The sequence below is a fragment of the Chanos chanos genome, chromosome 10 (assembly GCF_902362185.1).
Source record: "Chanos chanos chromosome 10, fChaCha1.1, whole genome shotgun sequence".
NCBI classification, from domain to species: domain Eukaryota; kingdom Metazoa; phylum Chordata; class Actinopteri; order Gonorynchiformes; family Chanidae; genus Chanos; species Chanos chanos.
The window spans coordinates 25,639,822-25,666,901 of NC_044504.1; the positions used below are offsets into that span (position 1 = coordinate 25,639,822).

The 27,080-nt window shown below is 40.1% G+C and overlaps 3 protein-coding genes across 3 annotated transcripts; 2 read left to right on the forward strand and 1 right to left on the reverse strand.

Moving 5' to 3' along the window:
- Positions 1–314: 314 nt before the first annotated feature.
- On the forward strand, positions 315–8,307 carry ddx18 (DEAD (Asp-Glu-Ala-Asp) box polypeptide 18). The gene is made up of 14 exons (XM_030787531.1): positions 315–435; positions 1,205–1,405; positions 1,691–1,933; positions 2,389–2,524; positions 2,705–2,805; positions 3,570–3,769; positions 4,067–4,181; positions 4,553–4,692; positions 5,358–5,519; positions 5,858–6,010; positions 6,286–6,399; positions 6,677–6,733; positions 7,281–7,458; positions 7,854–8,307. Exons 1-14 carry the CDS (start codon positions 330–332, stop codon positions 8,003–8,005), a joined length of 2,058 nt encoding a protein of 685 aa, XP_030643391.1. The 5' UTR covers positions 315–329; the 3' UTR covers positions 8,006–8,307.
- Positions 8,308–8,952: 645 nt separating this feature from the next.
- On the reverse strand, positions 8,953–19,430 carry ccdc93 (CCC complex scaffolding subunit CCDC93). Its single transcript, XM_030786145.1, has 23 exons — positions 19,347–19,430; positions 18,754–18,867; positions 18,517–18,611; positions 18,228–18,339; positions 17,676–17,774; positions 17,469–17,525; positions 16,977–17,077; positions 15,687–15,723; positions 15,416–15,514; positions 15,024–15,074; positions 14,235–14,321; positions 14,001–14,114; positions 13,844–13,906; positions 13,326–13,399; positions 13,133–13,214; positions 12,504–12,578; positions 12,303–12,374; positions 11,757–11,865; positions 11,480–11,562; positions 11,038–11,075; positions 10,519–10,603; positions 10,139–10,252; positions 8,953–9,789 (listed from the first exon to the last, which is right to left on the reverse strand). The coding sequence occupies exons 1-23, from the start codon at positions 19,428–19,430 to the stop codon at positions 9,733–9,735; spliced, it is 1,902 nt and encodes a 633-aa protein (XP_030642005.1). The 3' UTR covers positions 8,953–9,732.
- A 653-nt stretch (positions 19,431–20,083) lies between these two features.
- On the forward strand, positions 20,084–25,271 carry insig2 (insulin induced gene 2). The gene is made up of 6 exons (XM_030786277.1): positions 20,084–20,194; positions 21,592–21,979; positions 22,299–22,423; positions 22,930–23,096; positions 23,762–23,861; positions 24,690–25,271. The coding sequence occupies exons 2-6, from the start codon at positions 21,724–21,726 to the stop codon at positions 24,729–24,731; spliced, it is 690 nt and encodes a 229-aa protein (XP_030642137.1). The 5' UTR covers positions 20,084–20,194; positions 21,592–21,723; the 3' UTR covers positions 24,732–25,271.
- The last annotated feature ends 1,809 nt before the right edge of the window (positions 25,272–27,080 follow it).

Below are 27,080 nucleotides of genomic sequence, written 5' to 3' on the forward strand. Positions count from 1 at the left end.
TCAGGAGGCACAGTCAAAGAGGACGTGTTTTTGTTAATTCGCTGGTACAGTTCAAGCGGTTAAACATTCATACCTTAGAAGTGAGGTGACTGCAGAAACTACTGAAGGCTGTTTTCCTCCTCCTTTTTTCTTTCGTTACAGGTTTTTGAAAAATTTCCAATTTTGTTTTAAAATCTAGAAATGTTAAAAGGCTTATTAAGCTCGTAAAGTTAGTTTCTTTCTTTCTGTTAGCTTTTCGTTTTTTTATTCAGGCACCAAATGAGCCACCTATGTTGGTCCTTAGTGTTGGCTGAATTCTCAGTGCAGGACCCCAACACACGTGTGGAGCCATGGCGGACCTACAGATGAAATTACTGCGGAAGAAAATTCAAAAAAGGAGTGAAAAGAATAAAGAACGCAAACTCCTAAAGAATCAGAAAGAAAGCCAAGAAGAAGGTACCCGACCTGTATGAGTTGACAATTTCTAAAGCTTGACAGCGTTAGTTAATATTACATTCGCAGACAGATTGGAACAACCGATCGTCTGCGTGTACTACGTTTTTTTCACTACAGAATCGATTATTTTCTTAGTTTTTACATTTATGTGGCGTTTTCGGAGCTAGATATGGAGTTACTTTTAGTTGGTAAAGTAGTTAATCGCGGGCATTCGAGTGTGGTTCCTTTATATTAATTAGGTAATGTTACTACGGTAAGCTTAGTTGGAAAGTGTTGTCGGAACGGATTTAACTTTTTAACCTGTACAGGAGTTCTTCTAAAAACTTTCATACTGCCAAAACATCATTAAATCCTGCATTAATAGCACCACAGACGTTGATTTTATTGGTACTGAAGCCATCATGCGGTTGAATCTCAAATAGAATACATACAGCTTACAGGGTTTTTTTTAACCCCGAAGTTCTTACACCAGTTGAAAACTAAGATAAATTTACTCTCTTCGGGATTCTGGGTTAGGCACTATCTAGTAGTTGTAGTCGATCAGGTGAATCGTTTTTCGTTAACTTCGTGTTCACTATGAATTTTATATCGTGCACCTGGATGCTTTTTTTTATTCATGAAGGCCACAGTCTTCATGAGAGAGTGTGATGAAAATTACTTAGTTTAACAGTTATCATTATCAAGTTGTTATTTGCCGTTGATATGGCAGGCACAAAAAAGAACTATAACCTTAATGAACGAGCTGATGTACGTGAATCTTCTGACGCAGATGCCAGTGCTGTGATTGGAGAATGTAATGCAGAAGTGAATGACGAGACTGTTTCACCTCCTGAGACGGCTCAAAATGACCAGCCGGCAAAAAAACAAGACGACGTATCCACAGAAAACATGAATGCTGCTGAGCAGAGCTCTGTCAAAAAGAAGAAAAAGAAGAGGAAGCTGGACAACATAAATAACTCAACTTCTACGGGTACATATTAAACTTGACTTCCATCTACTGAAACATTCTTAGCGCTGTAGGTATTATTAATAGTTCTTGTCAGTTAGAGAGAAAACATTCCATCCCAGATATACTGGAAGATGAAAAGAGGAGATTCTCTTCCGACTTGGGGGGGGGGGGGGGGGGGGGGGGATAATAATAAAAAATGGATAAAATAGATTTTTTCTGGATAAGAGCACCGGCTTGCGAGTAAATGTGAAGCAAGACAGAATAGTTGAAATTAATAAACCTTTTTGTCTGTAATGTTTTTTTCAGGTCCAAAGAAATCTAAACAGGCTAACGATCATTCAGAGGAACAAAATTCTGAGGAAATGGTGGAGGAAGCAGAGGTGGAGAGTGATGAGAAAGATGTAGAAGGTGGAGATTCAGAGATGGCTTCAGAAACACCTGAAACAGAAGAGAATGCACCTGAAGGAGGGCAGGAAGAGAAGGATAGTATTAAAGATGAGGATGAAGAAGAGAATGATGATGGACCTGCACTTCCATCTGGACTGACAGGTAAATTGAAACACTTAAGCTGATGAGACCAACTGGAATTAAAAACCTGCTCTACTGACGCTTAGAAAAACAAAACAGTGAATGTGAGGACATGGGCAAAGATTATCTTACATTTTTATTTTCTGTTTTCTTTCTTTTTCTGAAAAGAAATGTTCTTAATCATAGAGTGCAAACATATGCCATTTAGAGGTGTCCTGAAAATGTTACACTTTGAGCATTTTCAGGTGATTTTCAAACTCAAGCATTTTTGCAGTAAGAGAACTGAAATTGCAGGGCAAGTTATTCAGCAGAAAAGGGATTTCAGTTTCATGGAAGAGGGTCATTGAAATTTTAAAATCACTCTGTTCGTCTGTGTGATCTGAGGGCTGTTGTCTCATCTCACTCTGTGTGTGTGTGTGTGTGTGTGTGTGTGTGTGTGTGTGTGTGTGTGTGTTTATTTTGTGTGTGTTTGTCAGGGGCATTTGAGGACACATCGTTTTCCTCCCTGGCTGAGCTAGTGAGTGAGAACACTCTGAAAGGGATAAAGGAGATGGGTTTTGAACATATGACGGAGATTCAACACAAATCCATCCGGCCCTTACTGGAGGGGAGGTGAATGAGACATACCTTATCATTTCTGATTTTAGAGATCTGTTCAGAGAGATGCTCCTCTTACAGTGTATAGGCCCCATTTCAACCATTTCTTCCCCATCCCAGCATTAATAATTGGTACCCTTGAAAACTCATGTTTCGTAAGACTTGATGGTTTATCTGTATTTGTTTTGTTTTCAGAGATGTCTTGGCAGCTGCTAAAACAGGCAGTGGAAAAACCTTGGCCTTTCTCATCCCTTCCATTGAGCTCATCTACAAACTCAAATTCATGCCTAGAAATGGTGAGTTCCAACCAAGCAATTTAAAAAAAAAGACATTTTTTTTTTGTTGCATCAAGGCCGAGACACAAAATTGCATGGGAATATCAGAGTTAAATCAGGGTTAAAGGGGTTAAATCAGAGGTATTGGTTTTTCTTTTTCTTTGGTTCTGTTTTTTTTTCTCCTTTAACTTGGTGTCAGGTTTTTACAGGACAGGAGGGCAGTGCTTTAGATGATACAATGAAGACTCGGTAGTTGAAAAGAATTAGGTTTGATTCAAACAGCAAAAAAACTGGACAGTGTTGATGAGCTGGTTGAGATTTCTGGCTTCCCACTCACTGCTGATGTTAAACATTTAACCCGTATATGGTTACAAAGATGTACAACCACTAAAATTTAGAAGTTGTATATGCAAGCAGTTGGGCAGTCAAACTTATATAATAAACTTTTGTCATTAATAGAAAATGCAGTGGGACATTTTTAAGAGTATAACCTGATGGTGTTGTGAGCCATGACTAAGATGCCTGTATCTTTCGGCATTGGCCTGTTACACAAACAGAGGTGAAATAGACCATCACCGTGAGTGACACCTACAACCTAGCATAGTGTTAAAGAACAGAAGCAGCTCTGATTAGGACTGTAGGGCTGACATACAAATATCACAGATTAAGGAACAAGCTTAGCTGTCAAGTGTGTCCAGTGCTCATAGACAGAACGTCATTATATTCAGAGAACCCCTAGCCCTCCAGTGTCTGCTTGGGACTAATGCTGTGTGTCTGTGTGTCAGGTACGGGGGTGATTATCCTCTCGCCCACCCGTGAGTTGGCCATGCAGACCTATGGTGTGCTGAAGGAGCTGATGACTCATCACGTCCACACCTATGGCCTCATCATGGGGGGCAGTAACCGTTCTGCAGAGGCCCAAAAACTGGCCAACGGCGTCAACATCCTTGTAGCCACACCCGGACGACTGCTTGACCACCTGCAGGTATGTGTCGCAAAGCCGTTCTCTCCCTCTGGATCTCACTTTCTCCTCTGACTTTCTAGAGTAGCACAAGAATTAGAGTACAGTAAGTTTGAGTCCAGCACTCGATTACCTCTGACACACACCACTGAACCCGACACACACCACTGAACCCAACACACACCACTGAACCCAACATACACACAATCGGCTGCAGTGGAACACAGAGCAGACTAAGGAAACAGCTTAACACAAGACTTTTTTTTTTTAAACAAACCACTGTATCTTTAATTTGTGATCTCTCTCTCTCCCTCTCTGAAGAACACACCTGGTTTCATGTATAAGAACCTGCAGTGTCTGATTATTGATGAGGCTGATCGGATTCTGGAGGTTGGCTTTGAGGAGGAGCTGAAGCAGATCATCAAACTGTTGCCAAGTATGTGCCTGCAGTGTGACTCAATACAACACAGTAACTGATCTGCTGACCTTTCAGCACCGGATTCTCTCTGTTCTAGTTGAGCATAAGGCTTTAACGTTACATCAGGATATCAGTTAGGGGACTTCTAGCTTAGTAGCAAAAAGAAAGAGGCCAGTAACCAAAGGGTTTTGTTTTTGACTCTGGTTACAGCATAGAGATTTGCAGTTAGCTCCTTTCTTTGCCAATGTGACACAAGTTTGTTTCAGAGATGTAATTTCTCACATAAGGCAGAATGTGAGTGTAGTTTGCAGTGGAAGTGTAACTGAACTGCAGAATACAGAGGGGTTTTTTAAAGGCCGCAGACTGATTGTTATGACTTTTCACTCCAGAGAAGAGACAGACGATGCTCTTCTCCGCCACGCAGACCCGGAAGGTGGAAGACCTGGCACGAATTTCTCTGAAGAAAGAGCCGTTATACGTGGGAGTGGACGACAACAAAGAGGTGGCCACGGTGGACGGTCTGGAACAGGTAAGACGTGTGTTTTCTCTCTGTGTACCAGCGCCTGAAGGGGAGTGTATGCCAGCATGCTCACGGAAAAAAAGGAAAAGTTGGAGGTTTTTTTTTTAATCATATCATTGACTTATTTAGCACCGATAGGGAATTCGCTAAGACTGAGATGAAAATGTTTTTTGCATTCATCTTCTTAATTTTCTGTTTTGATTTAACATTTTTGTGATGTAAATAGAGGTCACAGGTCACGTGCAGACCTTAAGCCATCTTTTTTGCTGTCATTATCCATAGCTAGGCTGCTGAAGATCCAAATATGTCTTACCAAGGGAGTAACCAGCATCACGATTTACACTCTCCAACAAAGGAGACAGACAGACTTTTGAATCCTGTTTGTGGGTTATATAATCATGTATAATCACTGTTTCTTGGCTGAGTTTTTATGGCTGTGTTCATTGTGGTTGATGTGTTTAACTGGGTTTCAGTGCATTTGATTGGGTGGTTTTGGTGGTAAAAGAGCAGTAGTGTTGTGATTTCAGGATGGGGCTTGAGTTAAACTCTACAGTATACGACAATGCGATAAACTGTTAAACTGAATTATACAGTTCAGCGTTTAATAACCATGATTTGCAGCGGGTAATGTGTGTGTCTTGCGTTTGACTGTGTGTGTGTTTTGCATTTGCCAGGGTTATGTTGTCTGTCCGTCAGAGAAGAGATTCCTTCTCCTCTTCACTTTCCTCAAAAAGAACCGAAAGAAGAAACTGATGGTGTTTTTCTCCTCCTGCATGTCAGTCAAGTTCCACTATGAGCTTCTCAATTACATTGACCTGCCCGTCATGGCCATCCACGTGAGTCCCATCGCTTTTCATTTCAAAGCCTGAACAGTTTTTATTTGTTAATGTTCCATCGTTAATAGATTGCCCTTTCACAAACACACACACGCACACATGGTGTGTTATAAACTCCTCTTTACCCCTACCCAGTTTACCGTTCTTTTGTTAAGTCTCCACATACCCTGAAAATCACGACAGTAAACATGTCTTTTCTGTAGCATTCATGAGCAGTTTGGTCCGTGTTTATTGCTCAAACGAAATCAGTTTCACTGCTTTGCAGTGTCGTTTGTCGTGTAGACACGTTCTCGGATCTGAGAGAGTTTTGACGTGCGTATGATCTTGTCCTCTCGCAGGGCAAACAGAAGCAAACAAAACGAACGACCACGTTCTTCCAGTTCTGCAATGCTGACTCGGGCATCCTTCTGTGCACAGACGTGGCCGCCAGAGGTCTGGACATTCCTGAGGTCGACTGGATCGTCCAGTACGACCCGCCCGATGACCCAAAGGTACCAAGAGAAAATGCTTCTGGCATTTTTGTAGGTCTGAGGTCAAGAAAATTGGACTCAGTGTGACAACAAAGCTTTTGACACCATATGATCTCAGAAATCTACAGATACACTCACACTCCTCTGAACTGTGTGCATTAATATTAAACGGTGAATGTATATCCCCTGTAGTCATTCACATGACATACTGGTGCTAGTTTGAATACTCCAGTAAATTTCCCCACCAGGGGAAATATAATGCAGTTTGCTCTTACATTCCCATTATTCTATGTCAGGAATACATTCACCGTGTCGGGAGAACAGCTCGTGGGATTAATGGACGAGGACACGCTCTGCTCATCCTGAGGCCAGAGGAACTGGGCTTCCTGCGTTTCCTCAAACAGGCCAAGGTCAGATCACCTCCACGGTTTCAACCATTAGCTCAGATGCATTCAAAGCATGTCTGTCTTTAATGGTTGAGATGAAATTTCTGCTGGCTTCACAATTTAATCTTCTCATTTTAATGTTTACCCTTTTATTTAACATTCTATCAATATTGTTAATTTCTACATTGGCTTCTTTGAAATATCAGTCGACATTTCTGGGCAGATTTCTGTTCTGTGCTGATTTCGTAAGTACAGAGCTCAAGGCCAAATAGTTTATTGATTAGTCTGTTTTCTTCTGAAGGTTCCACTGAGTGAGTTTGAATTCTCCTGGAGTAAGATCTCAGATATTCAGTCCCAGGTAAGACTTCTGTCTGGAGCTCTGCTCAGACAGAATAAACCTTTTATCGAACTCCAACTCCCAGAGAGGAGCCCAGTCATTCTTCTTTGTGGAATACAGCTCAATGTCACAGATGGTCAAAATATTCCAAAAAATATTTGGTGAACAAAAATGTTGTTTAGAGGTTTAGTGGTAGAAAGCAGAAGTTTTATCAAGTGGTACAAAGCATTTCATTAGTGGCACAAAGCAGAACTTTCCCTTTGAAGTACACAGCCAATTAAGTAGAAGTTTGGTTTTGCCTCTCAGCAAGCAGCTCTTGCTGTTGTACTTCAAGATTTTAAAGTAAATAGAAAAAGTCTGTTTGTAGTGACATAAAATGCCAAAATACAGAATACACAAACAACTGGCATACACAGCCTGTTTGTGACAGGAGTTATGCATTACAAAGTCTCTGCAAAGAATGTGAATGTTCTGCTCCAGATATCTAGTAAAATACCCATGATGGACAGGTGCAGAGTGTGTGAAAGGCTGACCTGTTTGATGACGTTTTGCTGTGTTGTGTGTTCAGTTGGAGAAGCTGATTGAGAAGAACTATTACCTGCATAAGTCGGCGCAGGAGGCGTATAAGTCCTATGTGAGAGCGTACGACTCTCACTCCCTCAAACAGATTTACAACGTCCAGACCCTTGACCTCCCCAAGGTGGCGCTCTCCTTCGGATTCAAAGTACCACCTTATGTCGACCTCAGTATCCTTTTTGATTTAGAATACCACGGCCTGTCAGTCAGGCAACATACGTGTTGGTTTAATCACAGCCATTTTCTTCTGTCTTGCCATAAACATTTTCAGTTCTCACTAGAAGTGTGTAAGTTGTTAAACACATCCATTTTGGTGGCTGAACGATGAATGGTAATTTATTGGCATTCATTTGCAAACACTTTTCAGCAGTCGTTAGCTGTGAAAAACGATGTGCCTCTGCAATAATAATCATTGTATGCGCACAGCATTTGTCTCAGAGACAGTCTAAACCAAGTGCTTTTCTTTTCATCCCATACTCAGTGAAGCCAACAAAAAAAAAGGTTTAACCCAGGCTTTGTCTTGTGTCTTTTAGTCACTTTTGTCCTTAACCCAAACCCTTTCCAGACGTCCACAGCAGTAAAGGAGTGAAGCTGCAGAAAAGGGGGGGCGGCGGGGGATTTGGCTATCAGAAATCCAAAAACGTCCACAAAGCCAAAATCTTCAAACACGTCAACAAAGGCAACAAGGGAGGAGACCGCAGACAGTTTTCTCGCTAAACTCGCACCGTCAGTCTCTCCATATTGCTGTTGTCATCAGTCTTGTCATATGAATATTTAGATGAAGTGTATGACTTGACTCTTCTCCGGAGACCTGTCTAAGCTAAATGCTTCTGGCTGTCTTTTTGAGAACTGTTCAGACAGACAGCCTCATGTTATAGGGTTGACCTGGCTCAAGGTTAGTCCTCTGCATTCCACATGTCCCAGCAAGTATGTCATTCTCTATGGATACCCTTAAAAGTGAACCTTGTCTGAACATGTAACTTCATATAAGTTAAGTTTTGCATTGTCCTCTTACCCTATCCCCACAGTTTGGAATAGTTTATTAAAGAAATGATTCTCTCTTGAAATAAGTTGTCTTCCCTCCTTATTTTTTAGTTTTAGAGGGATTTTTTTTTTCAACTAAAATCTCAGGGAGATTTTTGGGATGAGCAGCATGGATTTGAAATTAGTCTTAGCTCATCTGAAATAAGGAAACAAAGCCAGCATGAGAAGCCATGAGAGTATGTTAATATCTCAGGATGGTCAGATTACATGAAAAAAAAAATCAATTAGATTAATACCTGGTATATAAAGTTAGATTAAGAAGTCTACAGTGTTTAGTTTCCATGTATCAGTTTGAAAAACTCCACTGTCAACATTTAAACTGTCATTTTTTGTTTCACTGTAGCAGCAGAAATGTCACAGAAGTAGCCTCATGTTCCATCAGCAATCTGTATACCATGGCAAATATTCAACCATTAATGATTGTTAGGCAATGTCCTTCTCCTGTCTAAATCCTGAACAACCATGAGACTGAATCATTCTCTCAGTAACTCTTCAATGACAGTGATCAAACACTGAAGTCCAGAGTGTTTTTTTTTTTTTTTTTTAGGTGCAAGGCAACATCAAACCATCTCACAAACACACACACTGATTTATTTGGTCAATTTATTTTAGCTGAGATACAGAGAAAAGATAATTCAAGAGATTATCAGTTTTATTAGAAAGCTTAGCTGCTCTGACTTAATGGCAGGAAAGGATGAGTGTTATTTGTTTAAATACTTTAAACTCATATCTGACTGACCGTCGCAAAGCGTTATTAAACATGATTAAATGCACCATTTAACATGAAACATACTTAATAGGATTTTCATCCACCAAGGCTGTAAGACAGCAGCAGATGGCACTTAAACAGTCTGTGTATTGTGAATACCCAAGTGGCACTCACTCATATTAACTGTCATAGCCCTCAAATACAGATAAGAATGTGAATCCATCATCTCTATAACTGACCTTAGGATGAAACAATTCACCAGAGTGAGGACAGCTATATCAGCACAGACACTTGGGACTGGGTCACAAACCTCTGAAGTCATAATTTAAGTGAGAATACCAAGGAGATATGAAACTATCTTTCAAAAAATGTCTGGGGAACAGTTTTTAGTTATGTCTTCTCAAAGGACAACTGAAGAAATCAATCATCTGTCCAGACAAAAACTGAAAACGGTTCATCTTTCCACCCCATCCCTGTCAAAATATTCAGCACAGTTATGACAATTCTCCATCATGTCTGAAAACTGCTCTGCCGTTCAATTCATCAGACAAAAAGCGGAATGAAAAACAGCGCTGGTTCCAGGCACAAACGTGAACGAAAATCTCTACCAGTGAATCTACTGGGTATCATTTCATGAAGATAATGATGAGGTGGAGAAGGAGGAGTACGTCAATGTGTCCGTTGAGCAATTTTAGGACGCCCCCTTGGCTCTAAGCTTAGACAGTAACATCTCGTTCTTCCGACACTCCTGTGGACAAAGAGGAAGCCAACCTTAATTAAATTTTCAACAGACAGAACCTAGAAACACATTCCATGTGATGCTATGAGTCATATTACATTATAGTTCAGAACATTCCATGAATCAGTGTACATTTCATCTTGTGGGTGATATCGCTTAACACAGTATTGTGTCTGATAAGTCACAGGGCTTCTGCCGCCACCTAGTGGACGAGGGTTCTCTTCACAGCAGCCCCCCCTCCCCCCCAAAAAAAAACTATGATGTGTTCAAGGCACATCAGTAATCATAACTGACAATCTAAAACCATGTTTCCACACAGAGTGCACACTTCTCCGCCAGGCAGAGCAGAGAGTCCCACCTCTTTGAATTCTTTGACAGTTTTGAAGTAGAGCCTCTGCTTGTCCAGCAGCTCCAGGTATTCATCATTTAGCTGGTCTCTCCTCATCTTATTTTCCTGTTTCTTCTTCTCCATCTGCAAACAGGGCGGACAGGTCAGAAACACACACACACAGACAGACAGACGAAAACGCGTAAGAAGAGTCCAGTGTAACCAAATGCTTCTCATGCACACATCAAAGACAGGACTGAAAGCTTCAAAACGTTCTCATCCAATCAGGCATCAAATCTACAAATATACCACTGAAACATTAATGGAGAAAAACATATCATTCTGAGGCCTAAGTGACAATTCATTTGGGATTGAAGATTACCTGAAAATGAAAGTGAAAGAAAATGTACCTTAATTCTGTTCTGTTTAATTCCCTCCACTATCTGCTCCATCTGTCTCAGGAACTGCTCTTTTGCTCCTGATGATGCCATGGCCCTAAGAGACAAGGGAGACAAAAGCCTACATTATCCACAATCCTATGGGGTGTGCTTAAAAAGATATATATCTGTTATATAGCTAACTCCTGACTTATCTTTAATGCACTACTGACAAACTAAATAAAGCTCCGCTTTACGCCCCCAAAGCACAGTTATCTGTCCCGTCTGACACAATGTTTTAAAACATGTTTTTTTTTTCCTATCTCAAGCTGTTTCATTTTTTTCCCTTTCTAAGTTTAGGCTACTGCTGATCAGAAGTGATACAATTAAACTAAACTGTTTGCAGCCCATTGCATGATCAGTATTTGTATTTTGGGAGAAGAGTCATTTGGCAAAAAAGCCAAAACCTTTTGATGTCACAGCGTGCCTTTATGAGCTGCTATTAATGAAAATCTACTGGAATTCATTTAGAAAGTGAACTTAAACACTTACTGTTGAAAGTTGTCGTGGATGGAGTTCAGCAAATTCACCTGAGGACAAAAACATGATCATTTCAACAGGAGAGCATGAATATGCCCCAGGATACCTACAGAACTGCCAACTCTGAGAATTTAAAAAAATTAAAATTAATTTTTAATACATTTAAGTTAAAATTAATTAATTAATTAATTTTAATAAATTCTCAGTAGAGAAATGGTCAGACACACAAATAAAACATATAATACATTATTCCACTAGTCAAACATTTCAATTAAAAAAAAAACATTTATATCTATTTTGCTGTGGACATAAACAAAGGTCATCTTTAAGCTCTGTCAAAATGGCGTATTTGCACACTTTTAAATAATGAAACTGTATTCCAATTATTCAGCCTCAAAAAGCATGAAGTTTGGCAGGTTTATATCTAAGACATGATCAGATTGAGGACAGAAACCTCTTTCTCCAGGTAAACCTTCTTGTCGTCTAATGTGTTGTAGAGGGTGAAGAACTGTTTGGTCTCTTTGTGAGTGGCAGACACTGTTAAACGAGAAAATCATAATAAATTGTCTGCCACAAAGGCTCCGTACAACGCACTAGTTCAGCGCACACAGAGAGAGAGAGAGAGAAAAAAGACAGAGGACGGTACACAAATCTACATTTCATTTAGATTTACAGAGGAGCACCCACTCACACACACACACACACACACACACACACACACACACACAAACCCTGGCTGTAGAGCTCGATGAAGCGTTTCTGATACTGGGTAAGCTCAGCTCGGCTGGGCACTTCATCGATCTTCCTCTGAAGGATGGCAATCTCACGGTTCCGCCTTGCCTGCAGGGGGCAGCACAGAGCAAGTTCATCAACAGATGGGGCACCAAATCACATTTGAGTCAAATGACCATCACATCTACTGATCACACTAACAATAACATTAAGAACTGTTCTGAAAAGAACATTTAGAACGGTTGAATTAAATCCAGGAAAATACATACAGCTCTGTTCTTCTCAAAAACAGAGTCTGATTATACAAGGCATGTTTCTTTAAGGTATTGTACTGGTAACACTTTAAGCTTATAGTCCACAATATTATTAGCCACAAAGGAATTACAAATGTAATTAATGTATAACACATAAATATTGTTATTCACAAAAAAGGTCATGTATATCCATGGCACATTCAATAAGTTGATTATTTTAAATAGGAACTGTAGGATATGCCTACAGTTCAATACAGTCAGTAATTTAGTTCTTTATTTTTTCATTCTTACCATAAGTAGGCGAATCTTCTGCAGTTTTTCCCTGTCAGTGGTGTACTGCCTCTCTATCAGCTGTCTCCTCTCCTGCAGAGAGAGTGGAGGGTTCACAGGGGAGTAGGCAGAGAGAATTAAAGGACCATTTCTAAACTCTTAAATCCCTCTCTAGTCTGCTCCACTGTACATGACAAGTAAGTGTGTCCTTAAACTCAAAACCTTTTGATCATCAGCATCTTCTCCCGATTCCATCTTCAGGTCCTCAATGCTCTGCTGGAGACGAGTCATCTCCTCCTGTACAAAGAGCATATTCACTTACCAACTGGAGACAAGTCATCTCCTCCTGTACAAAGAGCATATTCACTTACCAACTGGAGACAAGTCATCTCCTCCTGTACAAAGAGCATATTCACTTACCAACTGGAGACAAGTCATCTCCTCCTGTACAAAGAGCATATTCACTTACCAACTAAGCGTTCTGAACTTCTCCATATTCAACAGCTACTGCATGTTTCAACGGTGCTTAAAACTGACCTTACACTCCTGTGGCACAACTTTCCTCATTCTGTTTTTGGTCATTAGGTCACACAATGCTCCGTCATGTTATGAAGGACATACCCTGTATGCTGTATGTGTGTGTGTGTGTTTTTTCTTTTTCTTTTTTTTTTAATACCTAACATATGATGCTATATATTTGATTTATACTAAAACTACAAAAGCCAATTAGTTATGACGCACATGTTTTTGGACCTGTTTGGATCTGAGCAAATTGAGAAACAATTCACTGAACCAAACTGCTATTGACAAAGCAGACTGAGAGATTCGTGTGTAGCGGGCGGGTGACGTACGCGACAGTGTGCACGAAACTCCTGCTCCTGCTGTTTGAGGTTCTCATTCATGGCCACCAAAGCTCTCAGTTTCTCCAGGAGCCTAAAAACCAACCAATCAATCAATCAATCAATCAATCAATCAATCAGCAACTGCATCAATGACACATTATGAAAGATTCTTGACTTAAATGGATGTGGGAAACACACTCACCCTGAGTCTGCCTGGGCTTCAACGTCTTCTAGTGCACTCAGCTCTTTCTCCAGCCTCTCTGTGAGCTCTGTTGCCTGGTGATAAAGCAGTAATAAACACCACATCTCACACATGTACAGCAGCCCTGAGTCAGACCTTAAAGTACACACACACAGCCTATGTTAGAGGGATCTTTATCTTTAAAAACACCTGTCCTGAGGGTTGCATTATAACACTGGAATCTCTGTGTTGAATAGAACACTGAAACATTCACAGCAAACTGCCCAGTGAGATATCAACTCTGATAGAGTTAAATTCATATAAGTACCCTTAATGTTTGCATAAATCCATACTCACCAGTCTAAATGTAACTTTGAGAGGAATCATTAACAGTACTCTCTGGCAAATATTTATAAAATGAAATGAACACAAACTCTGTGCAACCCCAGGAAATTCCATGTTTTTGTTCAGTATAAGACTGAAAGGTGTATATGTTCATCTGTCATCAAATGTATGTTCACTGGTAGAATGTCTCTTACCTCCACCAACTTGGCTTTAGCCTCCTCACATGCTGCTTTCACCTCCGAGTGCTTGGCCTGCATCTGCAGAGAAAAGAGGCAATCAAGACACTAAGTTCTGTCCAGATTCTCCTCCACAACGTAATGCGTGTGTGATTGAGCATTGGCAATGGCTCACCTCCTCCAGCTCTTTGGTCCTCTGTTGGATCTGTTTGTTGAGTGATGCAACCATCCTACGGTGCTGCTGGACGGGTCCAAAACGCTCCGGACGATCCTCCGCTGACCGCTCCGCCTGCAAGGTCAAAGGTCATATTTATTAATCTAGCTCTGCTGAAACTGATCACATATATTTGTGTTATTACCAGTGAGTAGCTCAAACAATCTAAACATGTACAGGGACAATGTTGCTTGCCTTTTCAGCATATTCAAAGGCAATCTGTTTGATCTCCTCTGACTGCAGTCCAACAATCTGTCCCACTGTGCTCGCCGTGAGCCTGCCCTGAAACACACAGACATACCACGAAATCAAATCATTAGATTAATATGAAAATGTTTCACATTACAAATTTTAATATTTCAAGTTAATAGTGTACAGAGTGCAGTGAGACAATTACATTAAAAGCACTGAGTAAGAGTAAAATGCACAGATAGAATGAAAAAACATGAGCTGGTAAACATACATAATAGAACATACTACGTCTGCGCATACTTCAACTAAAGGAGAGAAGAGTTGATGAGTGGAATTTAGTTTGAGAGGTTTGTGCCAGTGGTCCTCATACATTATACATACATTTGTGAAAACACAAGCAGGTTGTGAAGGAGTTGACTATTCTTGTAATTTCAGTGTCAGAGTACTACTTGACAATCCCCATTTTCAGCCAACATTTCATATATAAAATGTTTTATATTTCTATCAGGTGTAAAAAAAAGTGTTTGGAATTTAAGTGTTTTCTTGAACTTACGGATTACTCATTGGTTTGACAGAGGTAGGGGTCACCTGACAGGACACACTTGTATGTCATCTCTACATGCTTTTAACAGCCCTGTAATTGCACTGTGAAAGAAATCCTGCCAAGAGCTCTCTCTGTAAGCTTCACAAAACCCTATATTTTTAATTCCGTGGAGGACATCAGGCAGTTTTTCTATGGTGATATCTAGTGTAACGTGGTCATTTGTTCACTAAAGGTGCTCAGAGGCTTACCTCTTCGGTTGCCATTGCAGCCATCCCGGTCATTAGTGTTTTGATTCTCAGCTGTATCAGAACAGGATACAAATCAGTGACATAAAATAACAGGAATAGGGCATCTGTCAGCTTACAAAGCAGTAATAAAGCTTGGACAAGTGCTTCATATATATCAAAGGATTTTAAACATATCTGGCTTTCAGAGGGCTTGCCTTGATTTTTGTGAGATGGACAGACTACAGAAAAATGACTGCTTTCTGTCTTTAGCGTGCTGAGCTTCGAACTTTCCAAAAAGAACTGAGCTTTCTAACTCCTTTCTTGGACCACTGATAAAGATTTCAGACAAGTTCAAACAGGATTTGGTCTACAACCAAATACCCCCAATCTTAATGTTAAAACGGGCAACCAACCTCTTCTGCAGCCTGAAGATCCTCCTCTGATGTCACCTCTGCCATTCCAGGAGGCGGGCTTTGTGCCCCCTGAGCCAATAGGAGCTTCTTCTCTTCTGTCTGTCAGGAAATACCACCATCATGTAACCATACACTGGACAAACTGGACAGCACAGACAGTTCGATAAAACATTATGCAATGCACTGAGAACAATGGCCAAAATGAACACAGATAGTTCATCTATTTATTTTTATTTTGACCACAAATGCAAATGTCTCACAGAAAACTCACCTTGTCTTGTTTTGACTGTTTACTGAATCCGTAGCGTCTGAAAAGTCGCAAAACAAAGTAGAATGTCAAGGACTTGTATCAAATACGCTCTTGTAGCTTTCTTCCAAAATTTGATTGCAACAAACGTTCATATTCCACAATATCTACAAAGATGTGTGCTTGAGGAGTCAGGAATTCTTCATTATACTGGCAAGCAAAGTCATCATGGCACACAATACAAAAAAATGACATGGAAAAAAAGATATATTTCTTAACAGCAATGAAATCAAAAATGCAGTGAACACACCAACCACACAGACGGCAAGTGCAACATGTATCATTCCTTTACTCAGTGTTTCTCAACCTAATCCTCAAGAGCCCCACATCCTGCATCTGTTCATATCAACTCAGCTCTCACACAACTGATTCAGTTCATCAGCCAACTGTTAAGTAACGGATCATTTGAATCAGGTGTGTCAGCGCAGGGAAAGGAAAGCTTGTGGACTGAGCTGAGACACCGGTTTACACCACTCAAGGCAAACACTCACATAACCAGTTTACGCGAATACTTACAGAATGTACTCTGACAGTTTTAAATATGGACTGTGGATGAACATGAGAATGGAGATGACAGAATGAGAGGGACAGGGCAATAAGACTTGAGTGAGTAAGAGAAGGAGGAGTCATTCCATCTGAAATCACTCAGAAAAGTGGATTTAAAGCATGTACCATCTCAGATTGTTCTCAAAAGATTTATATAGTCAGAGACAGATATGCATTCTTGAAACATAATTTTGCAAATATTTATTTTGTGACATAGTTCACAAATACATGTGAAAAATGAAATCAACTGATTGTACCCAAAATGGACACTTTGATGACATCCATGGGTGGAGTCTGATCACTTATGTGTATTCTTCTTACTTCCACTATCACCATGGAGCTTTGGATAAATCACTTTTTACCTGGTATTATGTGACTCCACTGTCATCAGAGTATCCATTGTGGCTGCAGTCAGACTCATTTTTCCAAGATCAAATGATATTTTCACAAAATAATGTTACAGAAATGTTTATCTTCTCTCTAAGTGTACAAATCGTTTGAGGTCTGAGATGGTGGGTGTCATGGTGTGTGATTTGAAATACAATGACCAGAAGAATGAAATGAGACATGACTATGACAGGTGTACAGAGGAGTACATGTGCTATATATCAGCAAGACCTCTTCTGATAAACTGAAAAGAGAAATAAGGATTTGTGTTTTGAATGAGAAGAGCAGCAGGTATAGAAAATACATGAGGGAGAGGAATACCTTCCGTATTCCAGCAGGGTTGAGTGGACCCTGGACTCCTCCTCCATTAGTGGACCAGCGTCCTGCTGTCGTCTGTACTTCCTTTGGGGCTTATACACATCCTTACATAAATCAAACCAAACAGAGCAATTATGAGAAAACTATTACCTACTTACACAACACATTCACGTAAATGCCATCTGCGATAGTTTTTTTTTTCCAGTGACAGATCAATTGAAAAAAAAAGCAGTTGAAATATACTCTAAAATATCTATGTACATAAGAAAGGTAAACAGTTATGTACTGTTATCATATTAACTGCATGTATTACTATATCTGACAGAAGGATAATTCCATGTTTCAAAACATAATTTCAAGGAAGTCTGCTCACAAATAGATTTTAACGTTAAGCATGGATATAAATATTAGACGGCTACTGGCAATGCTGATATTAAAACCCTTCAATTTAAGAGAGCCGTGCCCACAGGTATAGAATTTCAGAGACATACTCACAGAGACATCCACCACTGTTTTCACGGCCTTATCTTTCCTCTGCACAAACTCTTCATCCTGGAAAAAAATGCCACAAAAAATAAACATACATAAATAACTTTATAAAAATAAGAACAACAACATCTGATCATTGTCAAGCCAGCCTGTAACATGCCCACTGGCAAGGCTGGCAAAATCTGAAAGACAGACTGGAGAGAAAAGGCACACCTCAGCAAGACTGTGGGTCTTCTGGAACTGGGCAATGGAATAAGCTCTCACATAGTCTCCCATCTCCTCTCTGGTCTCAATGGCTCTCTTTACCAGCCACTACAACATAGTGAGAGTTACATCAGCACCGGTCCATTAAGACATTCCACAGCATGGACAGATTTCAGTAATGCAATTTCAAAAAAGCTCTCTTTCAATCACCATCACAGACGAATGCTATGGCAGCTCATTATGTAAATATTTAATTCTCTCACCTCTGCCATTTTATAGTAAGAGACTTAGACAGTAATGATGCCAAAGTGATGTGTAAAGTTGTTAGAAAATAACATACCTATTACCCAAAGATTCAGTCTGCAAATAAACAGTTCCATGACATTATGATATCAAAGATGCAGTGTTTTTTTTTTTGTTTTTTTTTATGCTCTCACACAAAAGCTCACCTTTGTCACACATACTGGAGCAGCACTTACTCTGCATGTGAGGCACCCTCGAGCCATACCAACTTGTTTGAGTTAAACTAGTAAGTATCTTGACGAAGGAAACTGCTCTTACTTGCACAACAGGAAAGATGTGGATGAAATCAAGTCCCTGTATTTGGTGAGGCTCTAACCGATGAGGGCACTTCATTTTGGGCAAAACTGACACAATTTTTTCAGTCAGGGCTCTGGAAAGCACACAAATAAAACCTGGATAACATTCAGACCACAAACACTCAAGCATTTTTAAATGAGACAAATACCGAGAAACAAACAAGGATTGATCAATCAGTTCTAAAGTGCACAATAAGTCAGTGGACATGGAAAATGCCACTGAAATTATAATGAAACAAACCACTGCTTACATTTTCTGGCCAATGGTGGAGTTCTCCTGGAAGAGTAAATTTACATCTATGTCAAAGTTACATGTTGTGATGCACCATGTCATTCCTCCAACCACCTGTAAGAGGTCACAAACATTAAAGAAATCAAAGTTTTACTCCAAGCCAATAAATGCTTTCTAACTAAGAGGCATACTGTAAACAGTGCACTCATAGACATAAACTAATTTAGCCTTAAGTTAAAAGAGAAACATGTCCCACCTTGTCAAAGGGAGAGAGGCCCTTAATCCGTGCTCTGAAATAACCAGCGGCAAGCAGGAGCTCCAGAATTTCAGCGAGTTTGACACTCTGCTCCTCATCTTCACGCGTCTCAACCTGCCAGTCACAAACACAGCCAACAACAACATACTACGGTCAAGATCATCCAGTCTACAAGTCCAGTCATCGTTTTTGTGCAACTATGCTATGCTATTGGACTGCATACACAATCGATTTTAAACACTAGGGTCGGCTCGCCCTGCTATAAGAAGTGCTTTTGACTGTTGACTTTTTGATGTTGCTATGCTCCAAACCCAAGGCTGCTGAAATGCTTACATATCGTTACCTTGATAGTCATAATATTTACTCAGTCACTGATTTTTGATCACATTAATCTATACTGACGTCGGTTCATTTTCATCTGTTGCTCTAGGTTTCCGCTATCAGAGCTGCAGTGTTCGAATACTAATTTAGCTAAGCTAATTTAGCTACTCGAATCGATTCAATTACATAAACTAAGGCTTAATGACTAAGCATATTATTTGCACTCAAAGTTCACCTGATTTGCAGTGCTGGGAACTTTACATTCATCTTACCTGAATAGGATTACCGTCCTGGTCATACTGAGCGCCTATTTTGGACCCTGTCCGGACCCTCTGAAACACTGATGTGGCCGCCATGACAGCGCTATTGTCAGGTCACATGACAGAGTGTTCATAGGTGTCACGTGCGAAAAAATTGACATTAGAAAAATCGTTAGAAAAATCTCCACGAAAGGAGAAGAACTTGGGAACAAAAGGTACTTTAATTTGGGGATAAAGTACTAGCCAATAGTCTGAGTCTGGGATCAGTCAATATTCAATGATCGCTTCATTTAATAATATATACCTTTTTTGAAGAAGAAGAAGAAGAACCTATATTCTTAGTACTCTCGTGAACTTAGGGTATGTATTGTAATTCTGTAATTTTAACTAAACGAGTTGTTATGTACCTGGATTTAACTTCAATACATTTTTATTTTACTAACTTGACTTCAGAATATGTGTAACAGTGGCTCTGTAAACACGCGAATGATTTTCAAGCTGCAGCCGTCTATTTATGTTCATCGAGCAAACTGATTGAGTCACATTATCGGGTAACTGTTGGCATAAAAATGATTACATATATCGGAAATTACCTAATTTTTATAGTTATGCATACATATTTGGCCTTTACCCGATGTGTGTGGATGACGCCATTGATGTCTCTGGATCTGATTGGTTTTCAATTCAGCCACTCTATGTCAAGGAGCAGCGGAAGTAAATGTCTATCTATCAAAACACTCACCTTTGCCATTCCTCAAAAAAATTTCTTCGCCATGTTCTGACTGATTATATACTGGCTAAACGCTGAACAGACAGAATAAGCTTCTCTTGAAAACAGCTTTGTAAGGAATTAAGAAATGGTGAGTTATTTTGGATTATTCGGCAGGAGTTAGGCATTTACCGCTACATAGATGCTAGTTAGCTGGGTTGGATTAGTTTGGTACGCTAGCGAAATACTTACCAGTGATGACCAAATAAGACATTGTAGGTACTAATGTGTATTTTTTCCGTGATATTAACCATTTGAAAACCCTAGTAAATGGTATCCTGGCACAATCTCAGAGTTTGTCGACAGAAACATTAAGTTAGCATTATTTGTACCAGCTAGCAAGTATTATGCAAACTGTCCACACTGTCTGACCCCGAGAACTGATGATGTGGCCCATTCAAACAGACATGCAACTCAATCACAGGTATACCTTAATCGCTGAACCAGGTAGCCCATAACCTAACTTTAGCTACTAAATAAGATGTTCAGCCTCGCTAAATAACTAGATAGAATGTGTTTACATGTCTCCTGCCAGTTGGTCGCAGTGTTAAGTCTTTGCTTTAAGCAGCTGTCACACGTCTTGACCAAATAACTTGGGTTCTCTTCTGAAACATGTTAGTTACTTAGTTGCTTTTCAAATTTGTATTTTGAGGAAAAACATACAAACTAATTATAAGACTTGAATAGGCACAGTAACTGTCCCTCTTGGACTATCACAGTAAAACAACGGTAATGCTATCGCTTAAATGTCAGCATTTGGAGAGAATGCTTTTTAACAAAATTAGATTTGCAAAGACTTGGAATTGCAAAGACAATGTTCTTATATTGCATCTGGAATTCCAGTTCATTTTATGCAGACTATTCCGACACATACGTGTTCAGCATCACGTTTCTGTTGCTGGGAATTGCTAATCAAAATAACACTGAAAAGAATCATTTAAGAGACCACAAATGGTCAAAGTGGTCCTATTCATTTCAATTCTGTAAGTTTCACTGTTCTGGACTTCTCAGTGAACCAGGTGAGCTGGAGTCAAGAGTCAGTATTGTCCAGTAGGCAAATGGTTATTAGTGTTTATGTTGGATAGGCACAGCTTTTGTTGGATTGTTAACATATGTTATTTTGAAATCTCACTTTGTGAAAAACCTCTGACCCCCACAGTTTGTACATGTTTTTGTTTAGCCTACATTTGGTATTGAACAAATGTTGTATTGAATTTTATTCTAAAACAGTGACTTTAATCTGGATGGTAAGACCTTAAATTAATTATGAAGGCAATTCCTCAGCCCAAACTTGTCCACACAAACTTGAGAACGTGACACATTAAATCTGGAGCCTGCCTCTAAAGAGTGTGCCTTATGGTAGGCCAGCTCTGAAATGACACAGTTAAAGTGTGAAAGGTTTGGTGATTAATGATACTTTACTAAATGTTGTTGAAATAATTGATAACTGTTCACAAATTAGTAATTGTTGATACGCTTTTCCTCCAGGATGCGTGTGATGGCACGTGACAGCAAAAACCCTGTGGGGAAGCCATAGCATTTGGAGTGTTTTTCTGTTTTGGATTTTTGGATTCTTTGCCCCTGAATGCGAATGCCAGAGGTGATTGGATCAGTGGGACCATGGTGGACTCTTCAGTGGACAGCAGTCAGAGCATTCGGCGCTCCTCCCCACGCGGTCCCTACATCGCCATCGTCACAGACCGGACCGCCAACCTCCTGATCCGGGGAGCCATGCTCTTCTCTGTGGGCGTGTTCTTAGCGCTGGTGCTGAACCTGCTCCAGATCCAGAGAAATGTCACCCTGTTTCCTCCTGATGTGATCAGCAGCGTATTCTCCTCAGCCTGGTGGGTGCCACCCTGCTGTGGCACTGCCTCAGGTATGGTACACACACAGACTCTGTCTTTCTCTCATTCTCTCTCTCTCTCACACAGATAACACAGCTTTAGCTGTACTCTTACAAATTTAGACACAATAATTAAAAATGTATTACCAACATTTACAGAATAGCAGTCACATAGACAGTACTCCACAATAATGCAATATACAGAAATACCAACACATGTGTTTATAGTTATATAAATTATGGCCGTAGAGATGTTGTATCTAAGAGTTCGCACTGCTTTGAATTTTTTCAAATTTCTCTCCCTTTCCACATTCCCAAAACCAATCTCATACCCCTTTCACCTCTCTCCCAGCTCTGATAGGTTTGCTGTACCCCTGTGTCGACAGTCGTCTGGGGGAGCCTCACCAGCTCAAGAGAGAATGGTCCAGTGTGATGCGATGTGTGGCTGTGTTTGTGGGCATAAATCATGCCAGCGCTGTATCCTTTTTCACCACCAGGAGGCAGCATCGACACAGGGAACACCTCAGTAAAATATTTCTAAACCTGTGAAGAAACTGGTGCACCCAGGCCAGGGTTGGACTGGAAGTAAACAGACACCCTTGAATTCAACTAATGTATTTTATTCCTTGAAGACTGACTTGTTGCAGCTCAAATAAAACTTAGGGGTGTGCATGCGTGCATGCATGCATGTGCGTAGGTGTGTGTCTACAGGAGAGCATTGTGAAGTAGGTGGAAATCTTATCAAGAAAAGCTGTTGCAATTATTAACTGCTGCCAGAATATGACATTTTTGCAAACCAACAAAGAGGATGTTCAGAGTTAAGGAGTACAGTATCCTCTCACTATATGATAGATTAGCGAAATTTCAATGCTGTAAGGCCAGCTTTTAATCAACTAATATGATCCTGTCCTCTCAAGGCGGTGTGTGAATGGAAAACTCCTCTAGCTGTTTTCCACTGTCCTCCTTAACCGTGTCTCTGGCAGAAAGTGGACTTTGCCAATAATGTCCAGCTGTCTCTAACCCTGGCAGCTCTCTCCATTGGGCTGTGGTGGACGTTTGACCGCTCACGCAGCGGCTTTGGCCTGGGCGTGGGCATCGCTTTGCTTGCTACGCTGGCCACTCAGCTGCTTGTCTATAACGGCGTGTTTCAGTGAGTCCACACACACTCCTCCACATTCATACGCTGATCCATTCATTACTCTGTCTTTCTCTCCTCACACACCTCAGGGACCAGTTATATGTGTGTGCTTAAATATGATCATGGCAAATTGCACAAATTATAATGTGTATGATTTGTGTTTATTTGCTGAATAATATAGAACCACATGTTGAGTGGTTGAAATGATCTTTTAAAAACAGAATTCTTTTGGGAGTGTGTACGTCTTGTGTGAGAAAGAAAAAAAAACTAGGCTTCTGAAATGGATAGAAAAAGCAGCTAGACAGAGAGAACAGATGTGTGGGGTATTGTGAAAGACTAGTGCCCCGCTATCGTTCCAGGAGCATGCAGGAGCTGTCAGCTTCATTAAAATGATATATGTTCTGTTGCTGCTCTCAGGCTCTGTAGAGACCAACAGTACCGCTTACACTGATACAGGCACATTAGAGCTGAGACAAAGAAACAATAAGGAAAGAGATTAGTACCTAAGCCAAATACTGCTTCTCAATCCCAAATTAATGTGAGAAAAGGATCTCCTTCACGCTGAGAAAATTTCACTCAGTTCTAAGTGCTTTTCGCTGTCTCTGGGCAGTCTGTGGAGATCTCTGATCATCTGTTGTGTTTTTTTGTTTGTTTGTTTGTTTGTTTGTTTGTTTCAGGTACACGTCCCCAGACTTTCTGTACATCCGTTCCTGGCTACCTTGCATATTCTTTGCAGGTGTGATCACAATGGGAAATATAGGCAGGCAGCTAGCCATGGTGAGCAATCAGGCTGTCACACTCCTAGAGTCAGGGCTTAACAGATGTAGCATCATACTGGTGAGGTCACCTCAGAAAACAAGATTTGTACGGTCATCAGGTCAGATATTTTGTTAAAGAAAACAAAATACAAATAGAAATCACGGCTGGCTGTGTCATTCTTTCTCCCAGTTTTAAATGTAGAAGTGTCCACAGTGTCCGAAGTCTCCTCTCACGTAGCAGACACATCAGTCTGGCCGAGTGAGACGGCTCACGCTTTGTCCAGTACACGCGAAGCCTTCCACTGTATCTCTTTACACTACCAGCTGCTTAGCATTGCAAGCGACTTATCACTCTTCACAAGACTGTACCCACTACTACATACTCACAACTACATAGGCACCTGTCTGTCTGTGAACACGGACAAGCGATTAGAGAGAAAGAGGCCTTGGCTGACCCATCCACACTGGGAAACATGCTCATCTAAATCACAGGCGTAGGACAGAAAGTTTTAATGAAGTATGATGTATTTTTCTTGTATATGCATTTTTGGTTTTTGAATGTGAGTGGTTGTGAACATGCATCAGACCACACACAGTTCCATAACGTGCATAAAAAAGTAAGAAATTATGGTGGTGTTTAAAGATTCTTTATAAAAAAAAAACAGGTAAGTCCAATACAGTCTTGAATTAATTGTTGCTAAACTAAAAATGAAGCCTAAAATGGCTGAATAAAATGATATATTTCCTTGGTAAGGTATCATTTCTTATGCTCAGTGCTGCATTTTCAATATCCATCGTGTGATTTTAAGCCATATCCCTCTTTTGTTCTGCGTTCTGTCTCTTTTAGTATGAAAGTAAAGTTATTCAAGAGAAGATGCATCAGGACTGAGTGACAGGCCTTTCTATTGTGCTGGGAGAAAGGGCGAGAAGAAGCGAGGGAAAAATAAAACAAGTGTTCTGTGACAGCAGTGCTAATGGAGGAACGGCTTCCGGAAGAGACGGATGAAACCGCACCTCTCCGGACTGGCGTGTCTTTCTGTGAAGCCGACGCATAACTGCTCTGCTATTGGCTCTTTATGTGCCTCATAGGTCAGAAGGGAAACTCACCTGTCATTAAAACCTGGATGAAAAAAAAAAACAACTCATCTGAAAAACAGTCGATTTCACATATCTGTAGTTCCATCTGCTGGATCTATGACTGAGAGCTTCTCATTAACTACAGCCAGCCTTGTTATTTGGCTGTTACGTCACCTCAGCACAAACAAATCTGAAGCTTTTTTGGCTACACTGTGCCAAACGGACTTATTAGTATGTCTGTGTCGACATTTCTTTCTCTTCCTTGGACCTTAGGAATTCACAGTCAACCTGACTATGTTAAATGCATTTTTTATGCATTGAGTCATTTTTCTGACTCTCTCTCTAGTGCTGTCTACATCTCTCATCTGTTTTCTGATCGGTGAATGTGTTGGTTTGTTATTGTTTTCTTTTGATTCGGAGTTGTTCTGGTTCTCAGTGTTTTTGTAAGTAGTGTCATATTGGCTCTCATCTCTCTCTCGACAGTGTTGGACAAACACAGTTTTAGTCTGGGGTCTCAGCAGTCATACTCTGAAGCCCACCTTAACAGAAGGAAACAAAAGAAACTTGTTTTGTGATGGTCTATGGAGAATTCTTTTCTTAGAATACCGGGGGTTAGACCTTTTAGGATAGGGTAAAAACAAAGGATGTTATTTCTTGCTTTCTTGTCTGCATCGCTTTTCATTTTTTTAAAAAGGGGGGAACAAACTTCTGTAAGGGAAAGGAGCAGAGTCGGACACATGTGTGAACAGTGTGCAGTGAACATGAACAGTGTTAAACTGGTTTGTATGTGTGCTTCTGCAGGAATGAATGCACTTAATTTCTCTTACCTGAAGTTATGACCAAGCTGTAATGGAGTGTTATAATGACTTGGGCTGGACTTTTGAATCTTTTTTTTTTTTTTTTTTTTTTTTTTGTAATATTTAAGTCACCACGACAAAGACATCTTCAGAGAAGTTTGATGTATGACATTCCTAAAATGTAATGAATAATTCCATAATTAAGAGAGAGGCAACTGTATTTCACTGTTATGACTTTTTAATTACAGGGAATGTTTTATGCTGTCTTTCAACCACAGGTCAGTAGTATTAGTTCTCAGGAAGGTGTGCTGGCTTTTCACACAGCTGAAGAACCTATACTGTAGAACTGGGCTTATTAATGAGTGGAGAGTGTATCCCAGCTACAGAGTCCCTTAGACTGTTAACTAGTATCTGGCCATTATTCTGTGGTGAAAAAGGCTAATATAAAAAGTTTGCATTTGTGACTAAACATTAGGTATGGCATGTGTGTTATGTGACTAACAAACTGATAGAATGAGTAAAGATTGCTGAAAACAAATGGAAAAATTGCATGCACAAACACACACCAGGGACACTTAGGCTGTTGTTTGGGTAACACTGTTATAGAAGCGTATGCTGGACTGGCCTCCAATGTGGTCTTTATCACAGTGATCTGCACGGAAGAGAAATTAAGGGAAGAGCAGGGGGAAAAAAAGTAAAACAGAAAAATAATCATGGCCTTTCCTACACTTAGTGGGAGAGGGCATCAGACAGCAATACTAAGGGAAATAATTTCTTGTTTCTGTTTTTTTCTTTAAATTTTATACAAATAATGGTTTATCCATCAAGCTGAAACTGAATGACAAAATTGTGCATACAATGCAAAAAGTGAAAAGTGCTCTTGTGAATAAAATGACCACGTTATGGGAGAAATATTGAGCTCATTTTGGATAGTAGTTGACGGGGTCAGTGCTGACTTAACTTGGACTTTGGATTTCGTTGGCCATTTTACCTTCTCAACCCGACACAGTTTGTATCCTAAAATAAAACCATTCCTTTCAAGAAGCTTGGATGTTGTCTTTGATATTCCTTTCTCGTTCATCAACACACCAAAAAATGTGGTGTGTGTATTTTCAGCACATGAGGACAGTTTATATGTGTAGATATGGCTTAAAATATGTATGTCTGCATCTGTATTTATATCTATATGTAAACTATATTTAGGTAGTTTATGTATAAGGGAAAGTGAATAGGAAAAAAATGGTTGCTGCTTTGAGTCCTGACTTGTATGCTGATAAACTGCAGACAGCTGAAGGGCTGTGGATTATAGTCCTACTGCAGAGCATTGCTGCTGTGCCCTTGAATAAAATGTATCCTGTCCTTCC

Coding starts and splice junctions, on each gene's coding strand:
- ccdc93 (XM_030786145.1), bottom strand. CDS start 19,430: ATGGCGGCCACATCAGTGTTTCAGAGGGTCCGGACAGGGTCCAAAATA. Junction 18,612..18,753: donor GCCTCTCTCCCTTTGACAAG/GTGGGACATGTT, acceptor GACCTCTTACAG/GTGGTTGGAGGAATGACATG. Junction 15,075..15,415: donor ATCTTCAGGCTGCAGAAGAG/GTTGGTTGCCCG, acceptor GTTCTGATACAG/CTGAGAATCAAAACACTAAT.
- insig2 (XM_030786277.1), top strand. CDS start 21,724: ATGGTGGACTCTTCAGTGGACAGCAGTCAGAGCATTCGGCGCTCCTCC. Junction 23,097..23,761: donor GTCTATAACGGCGTGTTTCA/GTGAGTCCACAC, acceptor TGTTTGTTTCAG/GTACACGTCCCCAGACTTTC. Junction 23,862..24,689: donor TAGGCAGGCAGCTAGCCATG/GTGAGCAATCAG, acceptor TGTCTCTTTTAG/TATGAAAGTAAAGTTATTCA.
- ddx18 (XM_030787531.1), top strand. CDS start 330: ATGGCGGACCTACAGATGAAATTACTGCGGAAGAAAATTCAAAAAAGG. Junction 3,770..4,066: donor GACTGCTTGACCACCTGCAG/GTATGTGTCGCA, acceptor CCCTCTCTGAAG/AACACACCTGGTTTCATGTA. Junction 6,734..7,280: donor TCTCAGATATTCAGTCCCAG/GTAAGACTTCTG, acceptor TTGTGTGTTCAG/TTGGAGAAGCTGATTGAGAA.